General features: G+C 37.5%; 1 protein-coding gene across 1 annotated transcript in view; it reads left to right on the top strand.

Annotated features, from left to right (window-relative positions):
- The window catches only part of mpped2a (metallophosphoesterase domain containing 2a), a 77,210-nt gene that overhangs the window by 16,102 nt on the left and 33,434 nt on the right, over positions 1-27,674 (top strand). Inside the window, exons 3-4 of the mRNA XM_079802451.1 lie at positions 2,098-2,279; positions 18,137-18,362. Of these exons, the coding sequence (XP_079658577.1) occupies positions 2,098-2,279; positions 18,137-18,362 (408 nt within the window). The remainder of the gene's footprint in view (positions 1-2,097; positions 2,280-18,136; positions 18,363-27,674) is intronic.

Raw genomic sequence — 27,674 nt, forward strand, 5'->3', positions numbered from 1 at the left:
AGCACCTTGAACTAAGTTTTGTCAGGTTGGTAACCTAAAAAATGTTGTAACATCTAAATAAATTGGTTTTATTCAAGTCAAAATATTATTTTAAATCAGTGAATCAACCCGACTACATTAGTTTAGTCAGCGATAGAGTTCTACTATTTCATGCTTGCAACAAGTCATGGGTTGGATTTCCAAATAAATCTTTGTTAAAATGTGCTTCAATGAATCATTGACAATTAGACTTGGAAAGTGTATTAAGAAAGTAAATGGTGCAAATTTTTATTTCCTGTTCGGCATTAAAATGTTGATTTACTTTTTACAAATCCTGAGAGTCGCATGTACAGATGACAGTGGACCAACAGATACGCAGCCTTGTTGACTTAATAGATTCATATGACCGTGTTTGTCTCTCTCTCTGTGTGTGTGTGTGTGTGTGTGTGTGTGTGTGTGTGTGTGTGTGTGTGTGGGCCACAGAGTTCAGCACACCAGCCGCTTCCATAACTAGATCTGTCGAGTCTTTTATATCTCCGTTGCTGGCCTGACCACCACAGACCACATTTAATCAATACGTGTGTGTGTGTGTGTGTGTGTGTGTGTGTATGTATGTGAGAGAGAGCACTTGCTTTTATTTACTGCATTGTGATCAATAACAAATATTATTTTCTGTCCGCCTGTTTCTCCCTCTCCTTTTTAAAGTGTCATGATTTTCTGTGCAGGTGGTTCATTTCAGATATGACTCGGTCATATAAATGTAATCACAATTCAGACAGATGCACGAACCACTGACAGTGGAAAATGGGTGGCATTTTCTTTTTCTTGCTTATATACGTGTGTGTATGTATGTATTTGTGTGTGTGTGTGTATATGTGTATATATTAGATAGATAGATAGATAGATAGATAGATAGATAGATAGATAGATAGATAGATAGATAGATAGATAGATAGATAGATAGATAGATAGATAGATAGATAGATAGATAGATAGATAGATAGATAGATAGATATTATAATATATAGTGTGTGTGTCTAATGTGTATTTCTTCTTTTTTTTTGTCTGTTCAATCCTTTTTTTGACGGCGCTATTTCCCATCCTGTGCAATTTTCTTTTATTTCATTTGAGTAGATTCTCTTTTATGTATAACTGCTTAACGTATTTGTTTTCCTTAATGGAAGTGTGTGTGTTTGTGTGTGTGTGTGTGTGTGTGTTGTGCACTGGCCCACCTCCCTTCCTAAGGTTCCTTTATATTTTTTTTAGTCGGACAGGAGATGTAAGTGTTAATTAGAGAGCCGAGGGCTTTTTGTCGACTGACAACCCTTTTAGTAATGAAATAATAGTGGGGGGAACAAGTGCGGCTTATTGCACGTTTCTGACTTCAATTACAGCCAAGATCCTTTTTTTCTGTTCCTTTTGAGTTATAGAGGAGACTTTTTTCCAATCTCACCCCCACTCCCATCCCCCAAAAATATCTTTGGGAAAATAAATAAAGGGATGTTCAGACAAGAAGAGAGTGATTCTCTTAAATAGACATCAAATGTGAGAATGTCTGAAGGCTGCTTCCATTTTCAGAGAAAAACAAAAAAAGATTCTGCTCTAGTTTTCAATTTTACCACAAAAGCTTTGAATGCAAATAAGAAAATGTTTTTTTGAAACAACAGATATGTTTGAAAACGATCTCTATCTATCGTTCGTTCGTTTTATGATTCTATCATTCTGTCTGTGATTCTATCTGTCCTACTATGAAATGATCAAATAAAAATGATCCAATTTCATTTTCAATTATGGTTTTGGCATCCAGCGATTATAAAAAAACAACCACAAGATATGATGAAGATTTTTAGTATTTTTCCATGTTTGAGGATTACAACCCTCTTTAGCAGAGTTTATCACATAACATTTTTTTACTTGACATTTATCACTTAAAAAAAAAAATTATCTTCTGTAAAAGTCACACATGGATCTGTTCTGGTTTTATTTAACTGCAATTACAGACTGATTTTAAGCTAGCAGTTGTGTACAGTTATTTCTGCTGATTTTCATGCTCGTAGAATAACCTCCTTCTCTTTCTCTCCCTCCATCTGTCTCTCTATCGCTCATTCTCGCTCTCAGGGTGGACCCCATCTCGTACGACACTCCCAAGCCGGGTGGCCACACGCGTTTTGTGTGCGTGTCAGACACACACTCACGGACAGATGGCATCCAGATGCCTTACGGGGACGTTCTCCTGCACACAGGGGACTTCACCGAGCTGGGCCTGCCCTCAGAGGTCAAGAAGTTTAACGACTGGTTAGGTAAAGAGCTGCGATTAACCACCGTTTAACCCCCTTGCATCACATCCGACCCTCACACACGTAGAGTTTAGCGACGTGTGAAGTGGTGGTGACAGGTTTTAGTGACTGAAGCTAATGGTCGGAAGAAGCGGAGTTTCTCCTTTCAGCATCTGTCCACATAACCGAAAGTGTTCAGTGAGCTGTGTGCACCATTACAGGATTTTTGTCTGTTCAGTGAAGAATTCTGGGTACTATAAGTAATTTTGTGCGGTCTTTATGCTAGTTTTGGTTTAGACTTTGAACTTTAATGTATTTCACCTATAAGAGAAAATACTCATTGTGTACTCCTTCAAAAGTTTGGTGTCAGTTAGGGCTGGGCGATAAAACGATAACGATATGTATCGCGATAGACACGTAATCGGTATCAATAAAAAATGCGATCGATAAAACGTTCGATAATTATAATTTTTTTATTCGTCGGAAGAAACCAGAGGTTGTGAAGCAAGTTTGGTTGCAAGAACAAAGGCACTCACTCTCTGGTAACCTAGCAACGTAGGGAGTGACACCAATCATGTAACAGTATCATGTTTGGTTGCGCCATATTGTTGTCTTGTGTTGGATTCTTCAGTAACAAAAACGGCGTGGAGTGATAAGTGGAAAATGAGTGCCGTAGCGAGCAAGGAAATTGTTGATAAAACAGGAAAACAAGTCAGGATGGCAGTTTTTTGGATTTTATAAGTCTGACCGTAGTCAGACCAAACTTGTTTTACCACCTTAAGCCTTGTTTATACTTTCGTCTGGCTCTGCAGCGCGAGCTTCCGCTGACTGCGCGCGTGCCTCGTCCGTTTGAGGACGTGTTTATACTCGACGTGCCCGCCGTTGTGCCATTCTTTAAAATGACATGGAGATGTACTCTTTATCAGTGCCTTATGATAAAGCATCTAAACAGTACAAAGAAATAAAGGAGGCACTGCACCTTAATGTTAAGATAATTGTTAAGTGTTCATTGTGATTTTAGACTTATATTTACATTTTAATTATTTGAGTGTTTTCCATGGTTGTGTTGACATTTCTGCCTTTATAACTGAAGGGATTATAATCAGAGAAAGGTTAAGTTTAAAATAAAAATGTTTGAATGTAATATATTTTTCTCCTGGTCCTTATTTTAAATAGGTCATAAAAATATCAATAATTATCGATATCGGCCGATATGAAACGCTTATATCGTGATACAGTTTTCAGCCATGTCGCCCAGCAATAGTGTCAGTAAGATTTTTTTCAAAAATAAATTTATACTTTTATTTAGCAAGGCATTCAATTGATCTAAAGTAACCGTAAATACTTTTTCCACCAAAATCTCAAGCAGCACAACTGTTTTCAACATTGATAAAATGAAATGTTTATTAAGCAGCATATTAGAAGGAATTCTAAAGGATCATGTGACACTGAAGACTGGAGTAATGTCTGGAGCCATCAAAGCAATACATTACATTTTAAAATGTATTAAAATATAAGAAGTTATTTTAAATTAGAGATGTACCCGTCGACTGGCCATAAATCAGAACCAGAGGGTTTTTTGTTTTATTTCGTTTTCTTGCACAAACTGCATTGCAATCATTTCCCAAAATGTCATCTGTCTGGAAATATTACAAAGTCTGTAAACGGGACACAGGCCAGAGACAGGACACTGAAGACGGATGCAAAGAAGAGAACACTAACACCAGCAGAGCAAAAACTGTTCCATCAAGCTCACCATCACAATGCTCGAAATATAGGAATAAAAATATTGAATTGGGGGTGAGGGTTTATATGAATTTATCTCTGAAAGGAACTGACTGTCTTCAGAAAACTTTTGATGGCATTTTTCTTTTCCTTTTACCTCCATGTATAGTAGTGTCTATAAGCACAGCACTGATTTGTGTACAGCGATACCCAAGGAAAAGCGTCACCTACTGACAGAGAGTGAATTTGCTTTTTTATTCAGTCCGTCCGTTTTTGTTTAATGCAGGTGTGTCTTATGTAGCACATTTTCACAAAGCTAAAGGCAGACCATTCAGTTTCTTGCTTTAACTCTTGAAATTATACAATCTAATTTAAATAAAAAACAACTGCTCTTGCTACATGTGTGTAGCATCTTTGTTTGGATCGTGATTAAAATGCAATGGTTGTCTCTAATTTTGAATTGCTACAGACGGGACTGGCTGTACATTAACTTTTTTTGCACATAGCACTGGTGCTACAGAGGCTGAACGTTTTGTAGCACAGGCCAAACAATTTTAGCACATGTATAAAACGTCTGTTACCATGTCTGAAAAATGCAAAAATTCAATAAAATACAAAAGTGTATTTAAGAATAAATATAATAACAATTATTATTATTATTATTATATTTTAAAGAAAACAAATCAATAGAAAGGTCTAAGGTTTTATTATAAAATAGTGACTGTAATGTCTTCATTTTTGTCAGAAAACCTTATGCATTCAATGAGAGGGGGAAAAAAAGTACTGCACACTTCTCTACACAGGGAATCACTTTACAGAATATAATAAAATAATATAATGTCTGCCTCATTCTGTGATGTGAAGCACATCCGATCTCAAAAGTAGGTTATTTCAAACACTCGATTAAATGTTCTCTTTTGTTGCACAACAGTTTTGTAAACGCTTCTCATTACAAGTTTGGAAAGATGCTTGGCACATGTTGCCTTTGGCTTTTCGCAGCGTTGGTCTGGTTTCACACTCAGCTTGATTCTATCGAACCCTGGTGCTTTTGCGTTCATCTCATCACAAACGTGCACAACGCATGCTAGAAAACAGGCCGGGGTAAATGTATTGTGTTTTTTATTAATTTGGTGGCGCAGCTGAGTGAACGACACTTGGGTTTGCTGTACGTGCATCGCATGAAGTTGGCTTTCTGCTGCTTGCAAACGGACTCTTTAGTGGAAACGGTGGATTCATTCGCTGTCCTAATTGCACTCGCTATGCGCGAATCGACGGTAGGCTCACTCTCGCTCGTATCTAAGGTAAATCAACAACACTATCATCCCTTAAATGCGTTTTATTGAACTAAATGCATCGCAATCACCTCAAACACATGCACTGGTTACTTTTCTTCCTGAAAAAGTGCGCACCCGAGTCCATTGCTTTCACATTCACGCGAATCACGGCACATTTCGAGTGCCACCGAACTCAGTCCACCTCCTACAGGTAGTGTCGGTTTCGGTACCTCAGTGCACACCGAGCTCCGCATGACAGTGCACATATATACTGTTACTGGGGTAAATGCATTCGTTGCACAGAACAATTATTTTGTAGCATGTGCAAGATATATGTCGCACTGTGTACAGCCCTGACAGATATTTTTTGTTTAGGCTAGTTTGCCTATTATAGAGTTTTATAGTTTTTTTTAGAGTATGGGTCTGCGTGACGTCAACAAGGGTGGAATGTCCTTGTACGGGCTCTTCTCCCGGAAGTGCGCGCGTGCGACTAGAGCGAGAGAGCAAATGCACGCCCATTAACGCACTGTGCTCGGCTTTAGGGAAGCTGGCTGCGCTGCAGTCACAGGACTTCACAAAATCAACCAAAGAAGTGTTACCAAAGAAGTGTGTTTTTGGTTGTCAACCAAACAACCCTGTACAGCTTCCCAAAAAGACCAGCGTTAATGGGACAGTGGATGGAGTTTGTTTTTCCGGAGCAGCAACGGAGTTGTGCAAGTGTTTTTGTTTGTTCCCTGCATTTCGGCTACGATGGTTATAAACAAGGCCCTGCTCAACTCCGGATTTGTAGGTCGTCTAATGCTGCTCCTGTTCAATTTCAGCCTCCGGATCAGATTCTGGATCTATATGCATGTCTGAATCTGATTGACAGCCATGGTTTATTTAGGATAAAGTTTTTTCTGACGCTCTGAGTGTCTCCCCCCCCCCCCCCCCCCCTTAAGAAATATTAAAGCTCAGATTGATTGATTGATTGATTGATTGATTGATTGATTGATTGATTGATTGATTGATTGATTGATTGATTGATTGATTGATTGATTGATTGATTGATTGATTGATTGATTGAGAAAATATTGCTAATCCAGATTTTTTTAGATGTAATGTACTCAATAAGGCTGTGTCTACATGAGAAGTGCAATTTTGCATCAATTTGAGGCTGTTTACTAAGACCGAACAATCAACAAATCCATTGAAAATATATATTTTTTTGGCACAAAATGGTAATATTTACAACACAACTGTATATATGATTAGAAACTAAAAATACATACGTAAAAATTAATTGCAGAAAAATATATTTCTATTTCTTAATAAATACCTTTTTTTTTTCTCTTCCTGATGGATTAGGACAATAGTGGCGGGAAAGACAGCTCTGTTGATTATAATCAGTGTGATCTTTTTTTTCTTTTTATTTGATGTAGACATGGTGTGAGAATTATTTAGTATTTTCTACATGACATTCTAATTACAGATTCATAGGAGAGCAATGGGTACTTCATTAGCAACTAATTATGCTTATTTATGTAGGGTTAAATTCAACATGGTTTTATGTGTAGGAACAATCCTCTGAGAAAATGATGTAGAATACAGATGAAGAAATAACTGAGGATTGTGAATATCACAATTTTTAGCTTCATTTATTTATTCTATAGATAGAATAAATAAATGAATCTAAAAATTGTGATATTCACAATCTTCAGTTATATCTTGCTTTCTTTCTATTTCTTGCAATTTTGCTCATGTTTAGCATTCACATTCTACACAGATTGGTAATAAATATTACACTTAGGTTTTTAGGAAACCTTAGCATAAGTTGCGATTTATGGGGGGGTTGTCTGCTAATTAGCAGTATGTTAAATAACCACCTGTCAATAGCTATTGCAAAAGTATGTTTCCTGTCAAAAACAAACAGACAAATGCATGATTTGTTTTTGAAAAAAGCCCCAGCTTGTAGGCACGTGGCCGTCACGGACGTTCTTACTGTGACACACTGCGAGATTGATAGATTTGAGATTGAAATATCAGTCCTGACTTTCATAACTCTTGTTAATATGTCTGTTTGGAGGCCCTTGATGCATGACGTGCTCTTATTATTTTGAGATGTAGTACAGCGAGAGTATCACACACAAAGGCTAGTTATGTAGTGTGTGTTAGCATGCATGCATGGTTTTATAGTTTGAAATTTGCATATGTCTTGTTTTTTTTGTAGTGCACTCCATTTAAACCAAATCTTATTTTATTCTAGGAGATTCGTCTTTTAATGTGTTTGCATTTCGGTTCGAAAGTCGAAGTGGGTTATTTGAGTTTATATTTAGCTTTAATGGAAGCTACTTTTATATGGTATGTTGTTTACTGATGAGCATTTTAAATACAGAATATATCTATTTACCACTCTTTACAAGAACTGTGTGTTCTATGGACATTAGGCTATATACTATGGTACAATTTTTTTTATGATGGTATCTGATAGTGAAACTATATACCAGGGTACTGAATGATTTTCATATTTGTGTTCATTTAAGTGTTAATTCAAGGTACTCCAAACAGTACAATGGTATAGCATGGTTATAAATTGGGATATTTTTATTTGACATTCGATTGGTTCCTTGAAATGTAGTTTAGGGAGTTTCTGTATTGTTTTGAATGTGTGTGTTGTAAATCCTGCACCCCAAATCCTTTTTGATCCTGTGCTTTGGTTGAGGTGTAGACCAAAACCCATGTGATTAAATCAAACGGATGCCGACTCTGACATAGAGAGCTCTATTGGCGCCAGGGAGTCCCAGGCCGAGGGTTTGGGATGTTGGCACCTGATGCAGCCATAAAGTGGTCACATTGACCCCCGTGGAGCCGCTCACACCGCTGACCTTCAGACCAGCGAGCCTGGTGCATTGTCATGTGTATGTGTATCCATTTGGCCTCTCGACATGAGCCATGCACAACAACTATTCAATGCTGAGAGTAGGGATGTGACGGTGAGGACATTTTCCCATCGTTTAATCGACATGTGACAACACCAGTAATACTGGTATCACCGGCGGGGGCTTTTAAATCACTAATTCTATCTAACCGAAAGTAACATGCACACGGCCGCTCTGGCTTTCATAACGCAACTGAAAACTGAACTGAAAACGTGCCAGTGCGCACACACCGTGAATGACAGCTCGTCTGTAAATGCGCCCTTTGTGAGGCCATGAATGAATGACAGTTCGTCCCTAAATACGTGTTCTGTGAGGCCATGGGTGCTTCTCAATCAGTTCACTAGTTCAGCCGTGCACATTTTACTCTCGGTTTTGAATTAGCGCCAATTCGGTGGCGGGTTGCTTGAATTGTGGGTTCATTAGCCCATTATTTTTAATGAAAAACACAACTGACAAACTCCCTTAAATAGGCGCTTTTATGTTTTGCTTTGAAACCAAATCTTCCGCGATCATCTCAGTCACTCTCTGATGAATGAAATCTGTTGAATGACTCCTGCCGCTGCTGAGACTCACAGTCGGATCATACTATATTAAGCAAACACATTCAGTTTTTATTTGTATTGTTCTCTAATTGAACTAAATTATTTTATATTTTATTTTATTGAAAAAATCAAAACGACGGTGGGGCGGTGCCACGGTGGGCTAGTGATGTAACCGGTGTTGAGTCTGAACACCGGCAACACCGACTATCGTAGCAAGCCTAGTTGAGAGCAACTAAATACAAGTAAAAAGTGCTACGCTAAAATCGCAAGTGTGATTTGTAGTTAAGCTGTTTTTGCGTCTCATTATTGTGTATATTCCAAACAAGAATATGAACACAGACACTTCCAGCTACGCAAACTTTGTCGTACATAATTGTGTTCGACCGCAAATATACTGTTGTATTCTCACAATAGGCGCTACATTTCCTCTTTCAGTTCAGCTACTCTTTTGGTTAAAGGAATACGCCGACTTTTTGGGACTTTAGCTTATTCACCGTATCCCCCAGAGTTAGATAAGTCCATACATACCATTCTCATCTCCGTGTGTGCCATAACTCTGTCTGACGCAAACACCACATGCCTTTTTATAATATTGCAATTTATTAAGTTAAATACTGCCATTGTTTTCAATGCAATGTTTTTAGGTTTCATTAGTTACTATTTTGTTTGCATTCAGATCCTCAGTTTTGTAGCCCAAAACTGCTCTGCTTTTTATGAGAATTTAGTTAAAATATCGGGCCCTGTCATACATCTGGCGCAATGCAATGCCAGGCGCGACACAAGTTTTTTTTGCTAGTTTCAGCAGGACTAATACTTGCAGTTGCTTAAATAGCAAATGCACACGCGCCCATCTGTTCACCCATGGGCAATGAGGCCTGAAAACGAGGTGTGTTCAGGTGCATTGTTGGCGCAACTGAAATCGACTGCACCATTGACCAACAAAAAACTGGTCTACCCTTAGTATTTTGTGTGTTATTTAAAGGCCACTTTAGTAATATGCGACTTCAGACGGGTGCACAGCGTGTGTGCACTCTGCTTATTACACACACAGGGATGCACGGCAGCACACAAACATGCCAAATATGAAAAATAAAAGATTCCTCTTAAGTGAAGCGGCCATATAAATAGCAAATCCGACATGGTGCAAGCACAACTGGCTTTTAATGGGAATGGGAGATGAGACTCTGATTGGTTTATTGCACGTTATGCCCAAAACACACTCCTGATTCATTAAGAGACTAGATCCAACCCTTTTTGGACCATGCGCCTGGCGCACCGACCATTTTTTTTTTTCATCATTAAACTAGCGAAAGTGAATTCGGACATGTCCTAAGTTCATCTGCGCCAAGACCGTTAAAATAGGGCGCATAGTTTTGAAACTAGTAGCTTGTAGCATATCTAATGAATTTTTACTATAGTTTAGCTACTTAATTAATTATAAGTAATCTTGGCAAGATGCAATTACAAAGTAGCTTCCCTGGCACTTGTATTTGTACTTGCAGGTGCTCAATTTTTGATGTCACAGGCTGTCAGTTTGTCCTTCGCTTCGTCATTCCATCCATGCATGCTCTCTTGTCACACACGGTTGAAATAGTGCATCATAAGGGATGAAACGGAGAGAGCTGTCAGCAGTCTTTCCATCCCTCCATCTATCAACGTACTTGACGGCACTTTTTTCCGTATCCGGCATGTGACACCAGTAGCTTTTGAAGTGCCTGGTGGTCAGAGAATGCTCAGACTTTCTTTTTATTCACGTCCCAGAGGAAAACTGACGATGAAATAATTTTTCACATCATCGCTTTTTGCTGTAAACACACAGCTGGGTGCTGATCTCATGATGGCTGAAAGCTGTCTTCTGTCAAAAACATGTTTGGATATAAGAGTTTAGTCAGTTTAAAACAAATTGTTCCCTCGAACATGGCGTGATGATGGAGTAGTTTATATAAGGCTTTTGACGAAGCCATAGAACGATGCTCAGATGAGCCTGTAGTGGATCTTCGGGAAAACTGATCTTTTATGTTTTCATTATCCAAGCCAAAGCATTCCGGTTATATTTTCCGTAGTTCCTTAATATAAATGCTTGCATTTCTTTCCAAGGTCGCTACTTTGTTCATAAGCAGTGGGAGACAAATTATACAAGAGAAAAAAAACAAAAACATAAAGGGCCTTTATAAATTAAACTTGCAAGGGGAAATTGGTGTTGTTTATATTAGACCTTTTAAGTACTGCTGGATTTGTCATCCCCCCCCCCCCCCCCTCTCTTTTGCATTTGCTTCATTTACCATGCATTTTCTTCAAGCGTAGCTGGATTTTGTTTGTTTTTCTGGCAAGAAAGCCCAGCCGCTAATCGTTGTCATTGATCACGGTTTTGTTGATAAGTGGGATCGATTCTCAGGAATCGTTCGGTGGGAATGAGGTTTCTTTACTAAAGTTCATTTCTGCTCGATATCTTGCCCGTGAGATCTGACCTGTGCTTCTCCACACGGGATTCGTGGATGCAAACATGGATCTGTGCTCCATAAATAAGGAGATTTTCTAGGTCTTGACTTCGTTTGTCTGAGTTCACTGTTTATTTCTTTGATCAATGGAGGACAGCCAATATATCCCATGTCAAATAGATCAGCTTTGTTCCTTTGTTTTGCAATGTTGTGAGGGCGGCATAAGAAAGTGTTTGCATGGTTTTAAACAATCCATGCTGGGATAAAGGACTGGTTCACCTTAAAATGACAATTCTGTTGTTATTCACTCATCCTCACATCATTGCAAACCTTTATTACTTTTGAAACAGGAAAGGAAAACAGGAAACAAGAAAGGTTTATATTTCTGAAGAATATCCTGCCCGCTCTTTACAGTAGGCTTTTCAAAGGACACATACGCATCATAAAAGTATCTTAAAGTAGTGGCCAAAATGTAAGCTGTTATTTGCTTTTTTAAAAATCTACCTCTCCAGTAGGGGTGGGCGATATGACCAAAATCTTATGTCACAATAACAAAATATATCACAATATAGTTATTTTTGCTTTAAATGAAATTTTTGTTATATCAACATTTTTGATACCATTGAAATTTCATAAATCTCATCACCAATTTCACAAAAAGACTAATACTTGCCTAACTAACATAAGTAAACTAAAAAACTAATAAGCTCACTGAAGACAAGTAAACAGTCAATGATAAAATTGGAACAAAGAAATTAATTACAAGCAATAAGACAAAAAAAAAAAAAGCTACAACCAGGATACAAATGAAATAGACCTGCCTGAAAAACTTCAAGCAGTAGATAGGCCTATAAATAGGCACTACATAGATTGTATAAAGTAATCAAATCTTTCAAAAAACACTGCATTGTGTAAAATAAATATACATTTATTCTTAAAGTTACAAAAGCAATTCAGTCAAGAGCAATGAGATTAACATTAATGGCACAGATGACTGCAAGTATTAGGCTGCTGTCACTTTAAGACCTAAAATACTGTTGTAATATACTGATACACATGTGGTTTCTTTCTCAACTGTTACGTTCACTTAGACATAAACGTTTATGAGGATACTTGCAAAGATGTGCATTTTGACACATTAAGGGACAGATTTACTAAACAGGGCAAATTAGCCGAGAGCGCAATCCCAAAAAAACGTAGATGGGAGTGGGAAGTTTTGTGTGTGATATATTGATGACGCGCAAATCAAAGAACATTTACAGATCATTTCCACAATGACCAACGTAATCTACCAAGAGCAGTGCAAATTAGCGTCTGGTTTAAGACATGCTTTTTTGGGCATTAAATAATGGCGCAAATGCCAGTAAATTGACTAGCGCAAACCTTAGTAAATTGCGTTGCGTGACTTTCCATGCCTTTTCAGTGCTAATTTTTCACTGTGTGTCTTTAGTAAATCCTAACAGTAGTTAGTTAATGCCAAAAGAGGTAGTAAATCTGGCCCTACGTGTGTGTATTTAACCATTCAAGCCCAATAAGGCGCCAAAAATAACTTTGTACAATACTCACTAGGGCTGGGCAAAAAAAATTGATTTTTCGATTAATCGTTTTTTTAAATGTGGTCGATTCAAAATCGATTCTCAAAGGCCACCAATCGATTTTTTTCCCCCATATTTATTTCCGCAAACATTGAACATAAGATTAACGTAAATCCGCTAGATGTCACCCTCTTATTGGCCTTGCGCGATGTTACAAAGGAGCGAGAGGCGCGCCTGTCATTCCTTCATTCACTGGTTAAACGGTGGCTTCCGGTGTTTTGACATTTGTAATGCCGAGGTGAAATGCTACAAATCTGCAGAACCATTTGATGATGAAACATCACCCAGACGTTGCAAGAACAGCCGAGCACACAACCGCTAAAATAGATCACATACATGCGAATGCTTGCCTTGCATTATGATCATTAAACTTGAGCGTTCACTTAAGCACATAGCCTACGTTAGCCATTATAGACATATAAAAATCAAGTCAATAGACCGCGCAGGACCAATAATTCAAACCTAATAGCTTATATTATAAACAGATTTCCTCAAATAAAAGTTAGTCCACATAAGTCAGCACGTTAAGGTATTGTTCATTACCACGGCAACTAACTTGTGTCCCGGTATGAGCGGCTTCTCGTGTATGAAAAGTAACGAGCGATGATGCAAAGCCCGCAAAGAAAGCACCCATTCCCGGTTACAGCCTCAATCCTCGAAAGGCCTCGTCAGGCACTACGATCGACCCAAATTACAGACGGTTTCGCCGGCACGTTTCCGAGATATAGCCGGGTAAAGTTTCAACTTGTCTTGTTCGATCCGTCCCCCCTGAGCACTATGCCACTATTCTCCGTCCGGGGGTTTCCAGTCGATCCGGTATCGCATATGCTTGGTGAAAAGATAACATCGAATGGCAATCACAACTAAGGAAGGCACGCAAATAACAGAGATAGTGATGAAATATAATGCACCATCGGGGCACAAATCAAAGCCCTGGAGGAAAAAGCCTCCATAAAAACGGACAGAGTCTGAATGACGGTCTGCAAAATCGCAAGAAAAGCTTGTCCTTTACTGAAAATTGCTGAAAATCATCCAATATCCTTTTTATGATTTAGAATAAATATATCAAAATATCCATTAAACATTTTTTTATAAAATGCTTCTCAGATACATTTTTTTAGAATAAAGTTGCATCAAAATTGTATTTTATTTAACATAATTGTATGCATTTGAAATTTAGAGATGGGTTCTGTTTTAATGTACCCAAGAATACCTAAAATAAAGAGAGTTTAATATACAATTTTGTGGCTCTTAATTTCTTTTTAATTAGCCTACCCACTTGTAAAGTTGTTCACTGTTCTTTTGTATAAATATAGTATTTGTATTAAATCTATATTCATTGAGTTGAATCGAGAATCGAAATCAAATCGAGAATCGAAATCGAATCAATTTGAGAGCTTGTGAATCTAAATCAAATCGAATTGGAACATCTGAATCGATACCCAGCCCTAATACTCACACACTGTACGAGCAGACATCTCTCAGACATTGTGCGCATATGCCGAAATGAGTTCTCTTTCGCTGCTTATTGCACTTAAATAGTTTAAAATCAATTGTTTTTAAACTGCAAGGCTTAAAATGAATTAAAACGATAAGCTTTCGTGACGACACAGCGCAGCAGCATCATGTGAGCGTAACCGCGATAGAGATGATAGTCCTAAATCTCTACCTGTTGACAAATATCTACTGTCATGTCTATCGGTATATCGCCCACCCTTACTCTCCAGTGACCTTTTAACTACTGTGACCAGAACATCGACTGAGCTGAACTCGAACCAAATCTGTCGGAATCATTTTTAGGACAGGCATTGTGAATCAAAACAACAGATTCATTTGAAACATCAACAAAAGAATGTCTCATTTATGAATCAGCCATTGGTATTTCTCTCAAGAACTTGATTACGTTTTATAAAAAAATAAAGATAGAAAAGATAAGAGTTCAGACTCTAAAATCTGAACGGACACGTTCAAAGCTGTTGTAAAATAGCTCATAATACTCCCTTCTGTTACTGCACGTCAAATTAAAATGTTTGATGAAATCATGAATTAATTTATAATGTATAAATGACACAATTGATATATAAATATATTTTTGTAACTTATAAATATTATCATTTGATATTGTCATTGTTGCTACCATTTTAGTGACACATTACGTAGAATTACACAGTGGCATGAAATACCTCTTCTAAATCTTTTACTTGTCATAACTTAATTGTTTTGTGTAAAATATTAATCGGTCCGATTCATGAATGATTCAGAATAAAATAAACTGATTCATTAGCAACACCTGACTCGAAAGAATGAGTTCTTCACAAATCAGGCTTTGTGAATAACAACTTACAGTACATTCTGTTCTGTTCCAGAAGATTTTTTATGATGCTTGCCTTTTTGGAGCCTGATACATTCCATTACATGAAAAGAAGGACCAGGATATTCTTTTAAAATGCTAATTTTGTGTAAAATGAAAGAAGACATTCTAGTTTGGAAAAACAACATGATGGCGAGTAAATAATGAGTTTTTTCATTTCTTTGGGTGTACTGTTCCTTTAATTTATGATTGATCTTTTAGTGATTTGTGCTGTTGGGCTTTCTGGTGCCATGTGCTCATTGTTTTTAATTCTATTCATCAAATCCCACATGTTTTTTTGCAGCGGCGCTTCGAAAAACTTGACGAATGTGATTGCGCTGCTCCGTTTTCAACAAAATACACATGTTCCCTACCAGCCATCCTTCAGTTTCAGATGTTTACGGTGTGTAGTTTATTTTCACTAATTTGATTTACATTCATTACGCACAGCGATTGCCAAACTGTGCCCCGCGCCGGTCCTCTGATGTAAATCAAATTCAAACATTGAGGCTAAACCCAAATCCCTTTGACTTTAAGCAGTTTCCCATACTCCACATACCTTCCCATATGTTCCTCCTCAGCTTCTTCAAAGTAATAAACAGAGTTTATACCCACAGTCCTCTTCGAAAAATACATTTTGATGGCAATAAAATGTTGTAAAAATCCCTGCGGGGACGCAGAAGATGCAGTCGGTGGGGAGGTAATTGCATTCTAGGCCTTTTTCTGCCGGAGAGAGGCTGGCACGAAGCTCGTCCGCCGGGGGTTTGTGATTCGGTTTTGTGCGACTGGAAAGCTCCATGTAAATGGATCCGCGATGGCGTTTGGCTGACTGCGGTCCGCGGAGCTGAAAGATGGGCTCCTGTTATTAGATTAGACTGGGATTTATGATATATCCCAGTCTATATTGTGCAGAGCGCATGGAAGGAGCTAGAAAGTAAATTAAACTGCCGGGAAAGTGTTTACTTTTAAATCAGTTTATCTTTTTATTTTCTTTATACTTCGGTCAAGTGTTTTGCTCCTTTCTGATGCCTTTACAGTTCCAAATTTAATTGGCTTTTATTGTTTCCCAAAAAAGACACATCCGATTCAAACTGCTAGAAAGCATTTATTAAACTGGCTATTTTTTAGTAGAAAGTAACATTTTAAAAAGGGGTCTGCAAAGAGTACCTTCAAACATATTATTTTATAGAGCTTCTGAGCATACCGGATTCGCTTTTTGCTTTTTTAATTTTGGCTTTTGCATTTTCAGTCCCATTTTGCTTTGTGCCCTGTCTGAAAAGCGTCTTGTTTCATCTGAATTTTGGTAGGTGAAATATTTTTGTTCTTCTGAAGCATTCCATATGTGTTATGCAATCACTGAGAGATGGTCTGTGTGTGTTTTTTCCTGAGTCTGAGGATTGACATATAGCGAGAGCGCACTCTTTGTTTGAGTTCTATAAAGAACAACTTCCCTTGTTGCATTATCCCGATGTACCAGCACAAAAGAGCTATGCTGTGAGGATGGAGGCTGAGAAGAGAAAGAGAAAGAGGAATAGCCTCTTGAAAATGCAGCGACCGTGACTTTTAATGAATGTTTGGTGCTTTTCAGGATGGCTGTTCTTTCTATAGAATGGAAAAGAAAGGCCATAATGGCAGACGCATAGCGTAACTACGTCTGTGACTTTAAAGTATTTCTGAGATGTTTTTCTGAAAGTCAGTATCCAGCCAAAGTTGTCCAGAAAAAAGTAATACATCAGCCGTTGTATAGACAGTAGCGTGAATAGAGAGGTAAAGAAAGATATCTTGGTGTATGTTTAGTTGTAATGGCCTGTTTCCACTTGCAGAGTCCTGTTTTTCATTATCTGACTTTTCTTCAGGATTACAATAACCTCACATGAACTTCAGCAGAGTTTTTTTAATTTTCGTATTTAAATCTGTCTGCAACTTGATGAGATTTCAGCCAATCAGAAGATGTTTAACTTGCAGTTATGGGGGTGCAGGATTTCTAACAGGACCAATTAGATTTCTCTGTGGTCACATAACATTGTTAGCTTACACAGCTATAGGCCCTTTTCACATTTCCAGGTTTCTGAGAGCGGAAGTCGTCATAGTTGGGTTAACTTTTATAGTGGTGAATGAGAGTATACATTAAATATATATTTTTTGTTCCCATTTGCTCAAATAGCAAAAGAAAAACTCCACAATAGTGATTTCACAACTTTTAAAAAGAGGGGAAAAAATAGAGTGAGATGATAACGGCAGTGAAAAGAGAGAAAGATGTCAATTTTTACCATCACTCCCATAGGCACTGTATTAGAAACACTCTCACAGCAGCGGTAACTTGTTTTTTGTAATTTGATGCAAAAGTAATATACAAAGTATTACTGTTATGAATGTACATACATAAAAAAATAAAGAAAATACAACAACCTTTGCAGGATTTACGATATTGATGACCGTTAAAACGCGTCATCACAGTCTGTGAAAAGGGTCTATTGTTAAAATGTAAGCGTATGTATTGTATATCGTCACGGTTCTCATAAAGTTGAGCTAACTTTAAAAAAAATCTAATACAAAATCTTTACAAAAAACCTATCACATTCAACTTTTTAAGTTTCACACTCAACTAATTTGCTCCAGTTAAAATCAACTTAAATACTTTTGTTCATCTAATGAGTAATTCTCAATTATTTGTCCAAAACTTGACCAACTGTTGTCCAAACTTTACCAATTGAGTTATCTGAACAAATTTTACATTTAACAATGTTGTGCCAGTTCCCAGCATGTATATTATCATTTTTTTTGACTGAAGTGGATCAGTTGTTAACTTAAAAAGTTGAATGTGATCAACTATTTTTTAACAGTACTTACAATGAATGCTATGTCATATATAGATCAATATATATATATAAATTTATAAATATATAATATTTATATATATACATTTATTAATATAAACAGTTTACTTGCCATAATTCGTTTTTGTGTGAAATATAAAAATGTATTTATGGAAGATTTACAGTTCTGATTTAACATGTATGAATTTGTTTGTTGTTGCAGGCGGCCTACCATATGAGTTTAAAGTTGTGATCGCTGGGAATCATGAGCTGACCTTCGATAAGGATTTCATGACGGAGCTGGTCAAGCAGGATTACTATCGCTTTCCCTCCGTGTCCAAGTTGAAACCCGAGGACTTTGACAATGTTCAGTCTCTCCTGACAAACTGTGTTTACCTGCAGGACTCTGATGTCACCGTCAAGGGATTTCGAATATACGGCGCACCATGGTAAGTTCCTCCTGCTCTTTTGCGATTTAAAATCACTGAATTTAACCAGAGGGGCTAATTGTTGACAGTAATTTGATATTCAGAATGATGTCTGTTGGCATTGTTTTCTGTATATATCATCATCATCATCATCTTATACTCCGTTTATAGAGATATATGTTTGTTTATCATTGTTTGGCATCATATATATTTTACAAATGTATTGATTAACATAATTTGTATCAGTGTTTTAATTTTTTTCCATTAGTGAGTAAATATTGTGAGTAGATTGGCCAGACTTGTTTATGTCAGTTGTATTTGTGTTTGTGATGGCAGTGACGACATTCACAACACATTTAAACCTCTGTAATGTGTATACCTAGATATTATCCACCAGTATTTGATTTTTAGGGTTGGACATTATTGGTCAATATTGGCTACATCAGCAGAAAATATATGCAATTTCTGGTGGTGAAAATTCTTAGATTTTGATGAAAGATTATTTATGTAATTTTATCTTTATACTGGTAATTCAGAAAGATATTTTATAATGTTTCTTTTAAAGAAGTCTCTTATGCTCACCAAGGCTGCAGTTATTTGATCAAAAATACAGTAAAAACTGTAATATTGTGAAATATTTTTACAATTTTTTAAAATGTATATTTTATGTGTTTTAAAATGTATTCTTGTGAGGCAAAGCTGAATTATTACCCCAGTCAGTGTCACATGATCCTTCTGGAATCTTTCTAATAAGCTGATTTGGTGCTTTTTTAAAATTATTTTACATTTACATCTTTACATTTCACTTTTTTTTTTTTTTTGAGATTGTAGATGTTGAAAACAGTTGTGCTGCTTAAAGGTGCAGTGTGTAGTAAATGCAATATAATATACATAACTATGTTTTCAGTGGTGTATAAAGACCTTACATAATGTACCATTATGTTTTTATTACCTTAGAATGAGCCATTTCTATCTACACACACGTGAGTCGCCATTTTGCGCCGCCAAGTTTCTACAGTAGCCCTAAACGGACAAACTTCTCTACAGAGCGCTAGTTACTCTCTGCTGTCTCAGACGACGAGATTTTTGTCCTGTGTCAGCCACCGTAGCTTCTCTATGTGCTTTGAAAGGGAGGGGTGAGCGGTGGGTGGTTGCAATTCGCAACCTCACCGTAAGATGCTGCTTAAATTTACACAGTGCACCTTTAATAGACCATTTGGGTATTGACAGCGATGACATGTTTTGCGGGCGGAGCCTACATGCTGCCAGAAAATGACACTTCTGCAGTCTATGGATGCATCCTTGCTGAATAAAACTTTCCTTTTTTTTCCCAAATATCACTGAATTTCTTCAGAATGCACACAGGGACATGCATTAAGAATGTAAATAAAGTAAACCTGACATTTTGAATTCAAATTAACTTCAAAAAGCTTTTGTGATGTAGTGTCTGTGATTGTGCCTCTGCAAACTAGTAAACAAGACGGCCTGAGAAAGCACCTCTGCGTCATTCCCATACTCCATCCCTGTGTGTTTGAATTTCCTCGGATGCTCTGATCCTCTTGGAACCTGTGTGTTTTTCTAGCGCTGCTGTGGGAATTCACTCTATTGGGCAGCCTATTTAACTGCACCTCTGCCCTACTTCCTGTTTCCTCAGCATCCATCTAAAAAGATAAAATGGCCCTGAACTATAATTATCCCGCACAACATCTTTAATGCTTCCTGGCATTTTCTATTTTTGTGTCTTGCCCCCTAGTCTTTGTTTTCCTCTGTGTTTTTCCCCTCTTAAGAGCCATTGTAAGATTCACCTCTTGTGCTGTCTTGTTTTTGTCTATAATTAGCTGTGAAATGGAGTTAAAGAGGGCGTAGTAGAGGGCATCCCACAAAAATGTAGCGAAGCAGACAGTGGGGAAGCGGAAAACAGAGGGAGGAAGTGGAGAAGGAAGGAAGGAAGCCCCCTGTGGCCCTTTAGCGTGAAAGCTGCTAAATGTCTGTTGTGACAGCGTGGGGTCTTGTGGGAAACGGGGGGAAGGGGGCCAGCGGGTGGATACTGTGATAACTCAGCACACACACACACACACACAGATGGCCGCGAGGAGGTCAGTCTGACCAGCAGCGTGAGGTCTCACTATGAAAGCTTTGGGTGGCCCTGGTGCGGCGTGCGGCTCATCTGGCCGAGAAATATGAGAAGCCGGCTAATTTGTATTACCATATTGTCACACCATTGAATCTGTAACATAAGTCCGAAGCTCACTGAAGAATACCGTGACTGCAGACCAGCCGTTCGCCTCAAGCGCTGCTGACTCATTCCCGAGAGTGAAAACGGAGAGAAAGAGGTCTAAAAGAAAAGAAAGATATCCATAAAGCTAGCTTGATGGACAGATGGAGACAGTAATGACACACTTTGAGACATGGAGGCAATCGGTGACAGAGGAAGGGCTGGAAAGGGAGAGAGCATGAGGACATGTGTCAGAAAAAGGAGAAATGTGGAAAGGAAATCAGAAAGCGCTGATGCAGTGGCAGTGGCTGTATTGATGAGAAGACATCATGTGCAGACATGCTTCGGGAATTAAATACATCTTCACACCAGGATCTTGTTCTTGAAATGGTCAGAGATATAAAACAGATGGTTTTATTTTGTAGTATTGCATGAACAGTGTCTGTTAAATGTAAAGTGAAAATCAGAATGGTTTTCAGTAAAATATCGAAACTCTTTGGTCATTTTTGAGCGAGATGCTAACGGTCTAATCTGATTTAATGATCTATGCTAAGCTATGCTAAAAGTGCTACCGCCAGAGCCGGAGATCGGCTGAATGGATTAGAAAACGGTAAAACTCAACTGTTTAACTCTAGGGGAGTTGGAAACTGAACCTATTTTCAAAAATAGTGGAGTGTTCCTTTAAATTCCTTGATTTTAGGTCGTGGTTGACTGATACGTGGTTGAAAAATACCATATGTTTAGAGAGATTTATGAAAAAGTCCTAAGTTCACATACTCGTTTCTCCGAAAAAGCAATTCTATAGCCAGTTATTCTACTTTGAGATGCGTGTTGCTGTGTTCCATGTCGGAATGTCTGATTTTGTTTTGGTCTGTGTAATTCCGCCCATTGCCAATTTACCCAATAGTATTTCAACACCACTAGTTGCCAGTTGGCGGAAAACTCATTTTTGCAGCCATGGAAGCTAGCAAATTAACTGGGTCAGAGATCGCAAATTCTACCGACCTAAAAAGCCTTAGCATCCATCTATAAAGCTCTATATCCAGACTGAGGCATATTAAAACTCATCAACTTACAGTGTAAGGCTTGTCGCCTTCCATTGACAATTGCACCCGCTCCTGTTGCATGTCCTCAAACTGGCAACCAGCATGAGCTTCACTAGGGCTGTGCAATTAATTGAATTTCGATTTCGATTTTGGCTCCCAACGATCACCAAAATAGTACAATCAAGAAAAAATTATTATTTTGGCATGTTCAGTTTTGCAAGAACACTCTTATTTTGTCTTGCGTTCTGAATGAAACGCGCACGCGCACATCCGCCCCTCCCGAAGCCACAAACTCTCTCAGGTCGTGAGTCTTGTTACTCGTGTGCATATCATCCGCTGGAATTTAAAAACTCGGCGCGAGTAAAGATGGCAGAAGGAGGGCAGTTACAGCAGCGTTTGGTGAGCAAAAAAGGCCAAACCAACTCCGTTGTCTGGGAACAGTTTGGCTTCGAGGAATTAGACGACGAGCAGAAACATGCTACGTGCAAGATTTGCTACATGGTAGTGGCTGCAACGCAAGGGAACACCACGAATTTGTTTAACCACTTGAAAATTAAACACAGAGTGACCTATGACAATCTAATAAAGAAACAAAAACTGACAAGAGCAGGGGTGCCGTGTAAACGTCCTTTTTTTTCATTCATAGTTTTCAAATAATTCTCTCTCTGTTAACTTTGTTCAATGCATGCGAGTGCTGCCGTATGTTTGAATATGACCAGTCATTTTCGCCGTCATCACCCCGGGTTTAGTGCCAGAAGACGCGAATGAGAATTAGCGCGCGCTGTGAGAAAATGTGTTTCTGTCCACTCATCCGAAAGCGCGCACACGTCTCACAGCGCGCAAATATTGAGTTCTCTTTCAAGTCTTGCTCTTGAACGGACAAACTCACACAAAACGTATGTCAACGTCCATCTTGATGAGTATCCTAGCAGACATAGTCTGTATATGCCTTAAGTAAACGTTATACAGTCGATAAAGACGACGCATACCCGAGCATTAGGTCTTAAAGGGGCAGTAGCCTTTACTGCTGTCTGTTTAATGTCAAACAACAAAAGACAAGGACATCACTCACCGCTCTTGATTGAATAGCTTTTGTAAGTTTAATAGGATTAATCTTTAATTTATGCACTCAAATATGCAATGTTATTTTACATTTGATACATTTCTGTACCTGAAAACTAATGTTAGACGTACCTGAAAAACCTGAAAAGCATATCTAGCCGAACCATATTGTTGATCTTATTTATTTGTGGTTATCATTTTTACTTGAATACTTTTGTACTTTGATTTGAATATATGTTATATTATTTATTTTAATAGTTCAAAAAGTACAACAAATGTTACAATTTCAATTGAATTGTTGAAAGGTGTCTTTTTAATAAATGCAACACATTCCCAAAGTCATGTGAAATAATCGTGTTACATAATCGTGATTTCAATATTGACCAAAATATTCGTGATTTATGATTTTTTCCATAATCGAGCAGCCCTAAGCTTCACGTCTATATTTCTCCAATATTTTGAATTTGGACTGCAATACCCATTTCAACCACTAGCTGTCAATATTACATACTGCACCTTTAAGCCCAAAGTATACGCTAGCATGTGCGTACAGTCAAACGCGTAGCCCAGGCCTGTGTGTACAAAGTACATGCAATTTACAAAAATTAGGCGGCACATAATATTCTGGCAATGAAATATGAGCCACGCACACTGTACTTGGACCATCGTGTATGTGTAAAAATCGAAGTATGCTTTGTGCTGGAGTCTAAAGACAAAGAGCATGAGATTCTGCAGCGGAACTATAAACCTGTCCGTCTACTCTAGGCCACACATACACAACATGCACAATGGCGCTAGGCCAGCATCCCAGTCCAATTCTTCTGTCTTCAATCAGATTCTTAGAAATATCTGTTTGAAATGTACCAGTGTGAAACACACCTTTTTGAACGGTAGTGTACTTGATTTTATTCTTCGTTGGGAGAATGAAAAGTATTTTGTTATAAGCAAATTAAGTTACTTATGGCTAACTTAGAACCAAATATAGATGTAATGATAAAGGTTCAAATGCTATAAATGTGTATTTGTCTTTCTTACTCTGGCAAGCTCCTGTGTGTATAGCGACTGAGAACCCAGACATCTTTCAGGAAGTGGCCTTTTGTTCAGGAACATCCTGATGCTTTTGTCTGCTCCCTGAGATCAAACCCTTGCCTGACCCCAGAGAACCACTTCCATAAACAAACCCACACAACACGATAAAACCTTTGAAATAAAAGGATTTCAAGAAAATATGAATCAAGATAAAAAGACTTTCACATCCACTTTCATAGACCAAGGTCCGTATGCAAATACAAACCAAAGAAATTCAAAAGTAATTAAAAAGCTTCAGTTTTCAGGTAGAATTTCATAAAACGTTTGTGTCAGTAGACTACTTTCGCGATCCTTGTTGTACTGGACTGTAAGTTATGAGAGTGTTAAGTTGAATGTGAAGTTAGTAAGTTTGATTCATTTCCGTGAATCAGATTAAACGGTTGGATTCAATTATCGATTGACCTTTTACGCCATTTCAAACAATCGTCGAGCCGCTGGTGTCCTATTGGATATTTTTGGAGGGTTGAAGGGTTGATGAATGCCTTCAGATGGGGCACAATGAGTGAAAGCCATATTGAGGGGTCATGGTACTCAGGTTTTAAGGAGAAGGGTGGGGGTGTCTGTCTGGCTTTTTAAAGCTTCATGCTAGCAGTAATCCCCCTCAAGGCCTGACCCGTCTGCCAGTGTTGTTGCCGTAATGATCACGTGATACAGTTCAGATGGGGTGAGTCCTTATGGTAGTCAATCTGGGCGTAAGACCAGCACCACTCCCTAGGGGTTTTGACATACCCTTATACTCGCTTATGAGATTCAATCCCTTTAAACTTCAGAAGAATATTTCTGGCATGTTTTTGTTGTGGGCACAATAAGTATTTGCCTGCAAGATGCCAAGCTACGACAGATTTTGCAGTTTAAAAAGCAATAAAAACAGTATTTAAAACCATGTTAATGGCTTTTACAGTGTATTCTTGCCTACGTAACTTGAAAATTGGCACATTTATTGTTATGAGTATGTTAATATTTGAACTGATCAGTGGATTTTTATTGGCAATCGATTGGAAATCTTCTTTTGGTTAGTGCATTTCAAAATGCATGGAAATTAGCAAGTTGTGTGTATAGATCAGTATAAATTAGAGCTGTCAAAAGATGAATCGTGATTAATCGCATCCAAAATAAAAGTTTGTGTTTACGTAATATATGTGTGTGTACTGTGTATAATTATTATTTATATATACAGTAAATACACACACAAGCATGTATACATGTAAGAAAAATGTATTATATTTATATATAAAACATTGATATTTATGTATATTATAAATGATATAAAAGTATATACAGTATACACGCAAATATTTCTTAAATATATACATGAATGTGTGTGTATTTATATATAAATAATAATTATACACAGTACACAAATATATTATGATATGTATGTATATATATATATATATATATATATATATATATATATATATATATATATATATATATATATATATATATATATATATATATATATATATATATATATATATATATCATATTTAAATGTATGTGTGTGTATGTGTATATATATAATACAATTTTAATTAAAAACAATAATATATTATAATATAATAAAATGTATAATAGTTATATAATTATTTAATTGCAATAGCAAGTTTACATATCCTAATTTTATGACTATTAAATAAAATGTTCTAACGTATTCATATATTTTAGAAATGTTTCTGATTTTAGTTAATATGACAGAAATATGACAAAATTGTACTAACATTGGCTTCATAAGATCAATATATATAATATTAGGGGTGTAACGGTACACGAATTCACGGGGCTTTTGGTTCGGTGCATGTGTGTACCGAACGGTTTCCGAATGCAATCTTTAAAAGTTAATAGTAGGCTTGTTTTAAGCGAGGAACTCACTTCAATCCAAGTTCCCACACATATTAAGTATTCAGTCCATTTTATCACGAAATTCAAACAATAAATGCCGTTTTGACGCTCTTTAATGTGGCGTGACTGATCACCTTCACAAGTTCATATATGATAGCGTTCACGTGCGATCATCTCTTCCTAAAGAATAAACATGAGAGAACATCTGAAGGTGTGTTGAGGATACATTACAACTTACTGTCACATATCATATGTGGTGTAATCGCTCAATCAGTGTTTCAACGGCGGAAAGACGTCAATATAACTGCTTGTAAACTAAACAATGTCATGTAGCATCACATTTACCTCAGGCAGTCATTCAGTGTCCACAGAATTATATTCACTAGAGAAATCAATTCTTTCACCTAATATATGCACAATATTAGCCGTTATATTAATTATATTCTACTTAACCTGTTAGTGATGTCTTGTTTATTTCATGTTGGCTATGTTTAAATAAACCTGTCATGAAAATGACAGTCACTGTGTATAAATGATTATATTTCAACAGCGAATTGGAGAAAACTATTTTATAATCAGATTTAGAAGTTATTGCAAAAACTGCCTGATGTGAAGTTTACATGTTTGCGCACTGTGTTATTTGAGTGTTGATTATTATACCTAAAAATAGATAGCAACTGAATTTAGGCTCTGTTGTTAACCTTTAATATTAATGTGTGAGTAAGGGCTTCCTATATAGTTTATAGCATTATCTTCAATAAACTTTTATTATAATTGAATTAATTTAAGGACAGACAGAATTTTTTCAATAAACCACTGTTTAATAAAAATTAATAAAAAGTAATTTTGTAAAACTGCTGTACCGAACCGTGACTTCAAAACCGAGGTACGTACCGAACCGTCAGTTTTGTGTACCGTTACACCCCTAATAAAATTGATCTTATGAAGCCAATGTTAGTAGAATTACTGCGATACCAAGTTTCAAAGGTTGACAAAAACAGCCTAATATAAAATCATCCAGATCTTGAATGTTTTTGCTTTTTGCTCGATCCGAAGTTTACTCGAGTGTATTCAACGTTAGTCTGGACCCTGTGAGAGTTTGGCTGTGTTGGGTAAATATTTCTCTGTGGCTCAAACGGGGCTGGTGGTGCAGGCGCCAGGCTCTTCTCTCGTTTGTGTTGGCCCAGCGCCCTTAGCCCACGTCCAGTTCTGTACGATAATGTGAAAATCCCCCTCCATCCACAGGCACTTGCTCCGGCGCTCGCTCGTACTCGCACACGAACACGCTTATCCTCTTCCACTGTTCTTATATGCTGTGAGAGTAATCCTGAGCCGTTCATAATATCTGTCTCTCTCACCCCTTATCTGAGCATAGAGTGATTGATAGTGTGTGGGGAAAAAAGACCTCACAGAACCAGAGAAAGAAATGATCTCTTCTCTCTACCACTTCCAGATTATTGCGTACGCTTGATAACTGCTGGAAAATATTGAATTTGAGACATCCAATCCCGTTATTTTAAGCGCGCCGACATTCCTCGCATATTGTAGCTTCATCATAATTTGACAAACTGACAGTAGAGCAGGCCCTTAACCCTTACAAGAACTTACCATGGTAAGTAAGTAATATTCCTTATTTTGTTTAATGTTTTTGGTAGAGTGGTTACCAAAAAAACTAGGTGGTTGAATACTAGTCAAGATCCCACCGACTGCATCAGATTATCCATCAGATAAAAGTCACAAGATTTAAGGCATAATTCATGTCCGTAGCATGAACGGTTCAGGATGAACTCCACATCAAGGTTTAATAATAGATATTGTTGCTTCTTTTTCTTTGTCATTCACAAATAGTGACTAGAGCAGGTTAACTGGCTTTTTGTTCAGATTTTGGACTCCTACTGAGACCTGTGTGAGTGTTATGTGTCCCTGGTGATTTGGTAATTTTAGTTTAGGGAACTTTAAAATGGTGGCACCAGGTGTTGGACTTACAGCCCGAGCGATCTATGGTTCCCCGACTGAGCCGTGGGCTTAAAGCGGGGCTCGTAGTGTAGTCAGGTTACTGATACTGGGGGATTTAGGCAG

Source organism: Gobio gobio (assembly GCF_949357685.1).
Source record: "Gobio gobio genome assembly, chromosome: 2".
NCBI classification, from domain to species: domain Eukaryota; kingdom Metazoa; phylum Chordata; class Actinopteri; order Cypriniformes; family Gobionidae; genus Gobio; species Gobio gobio.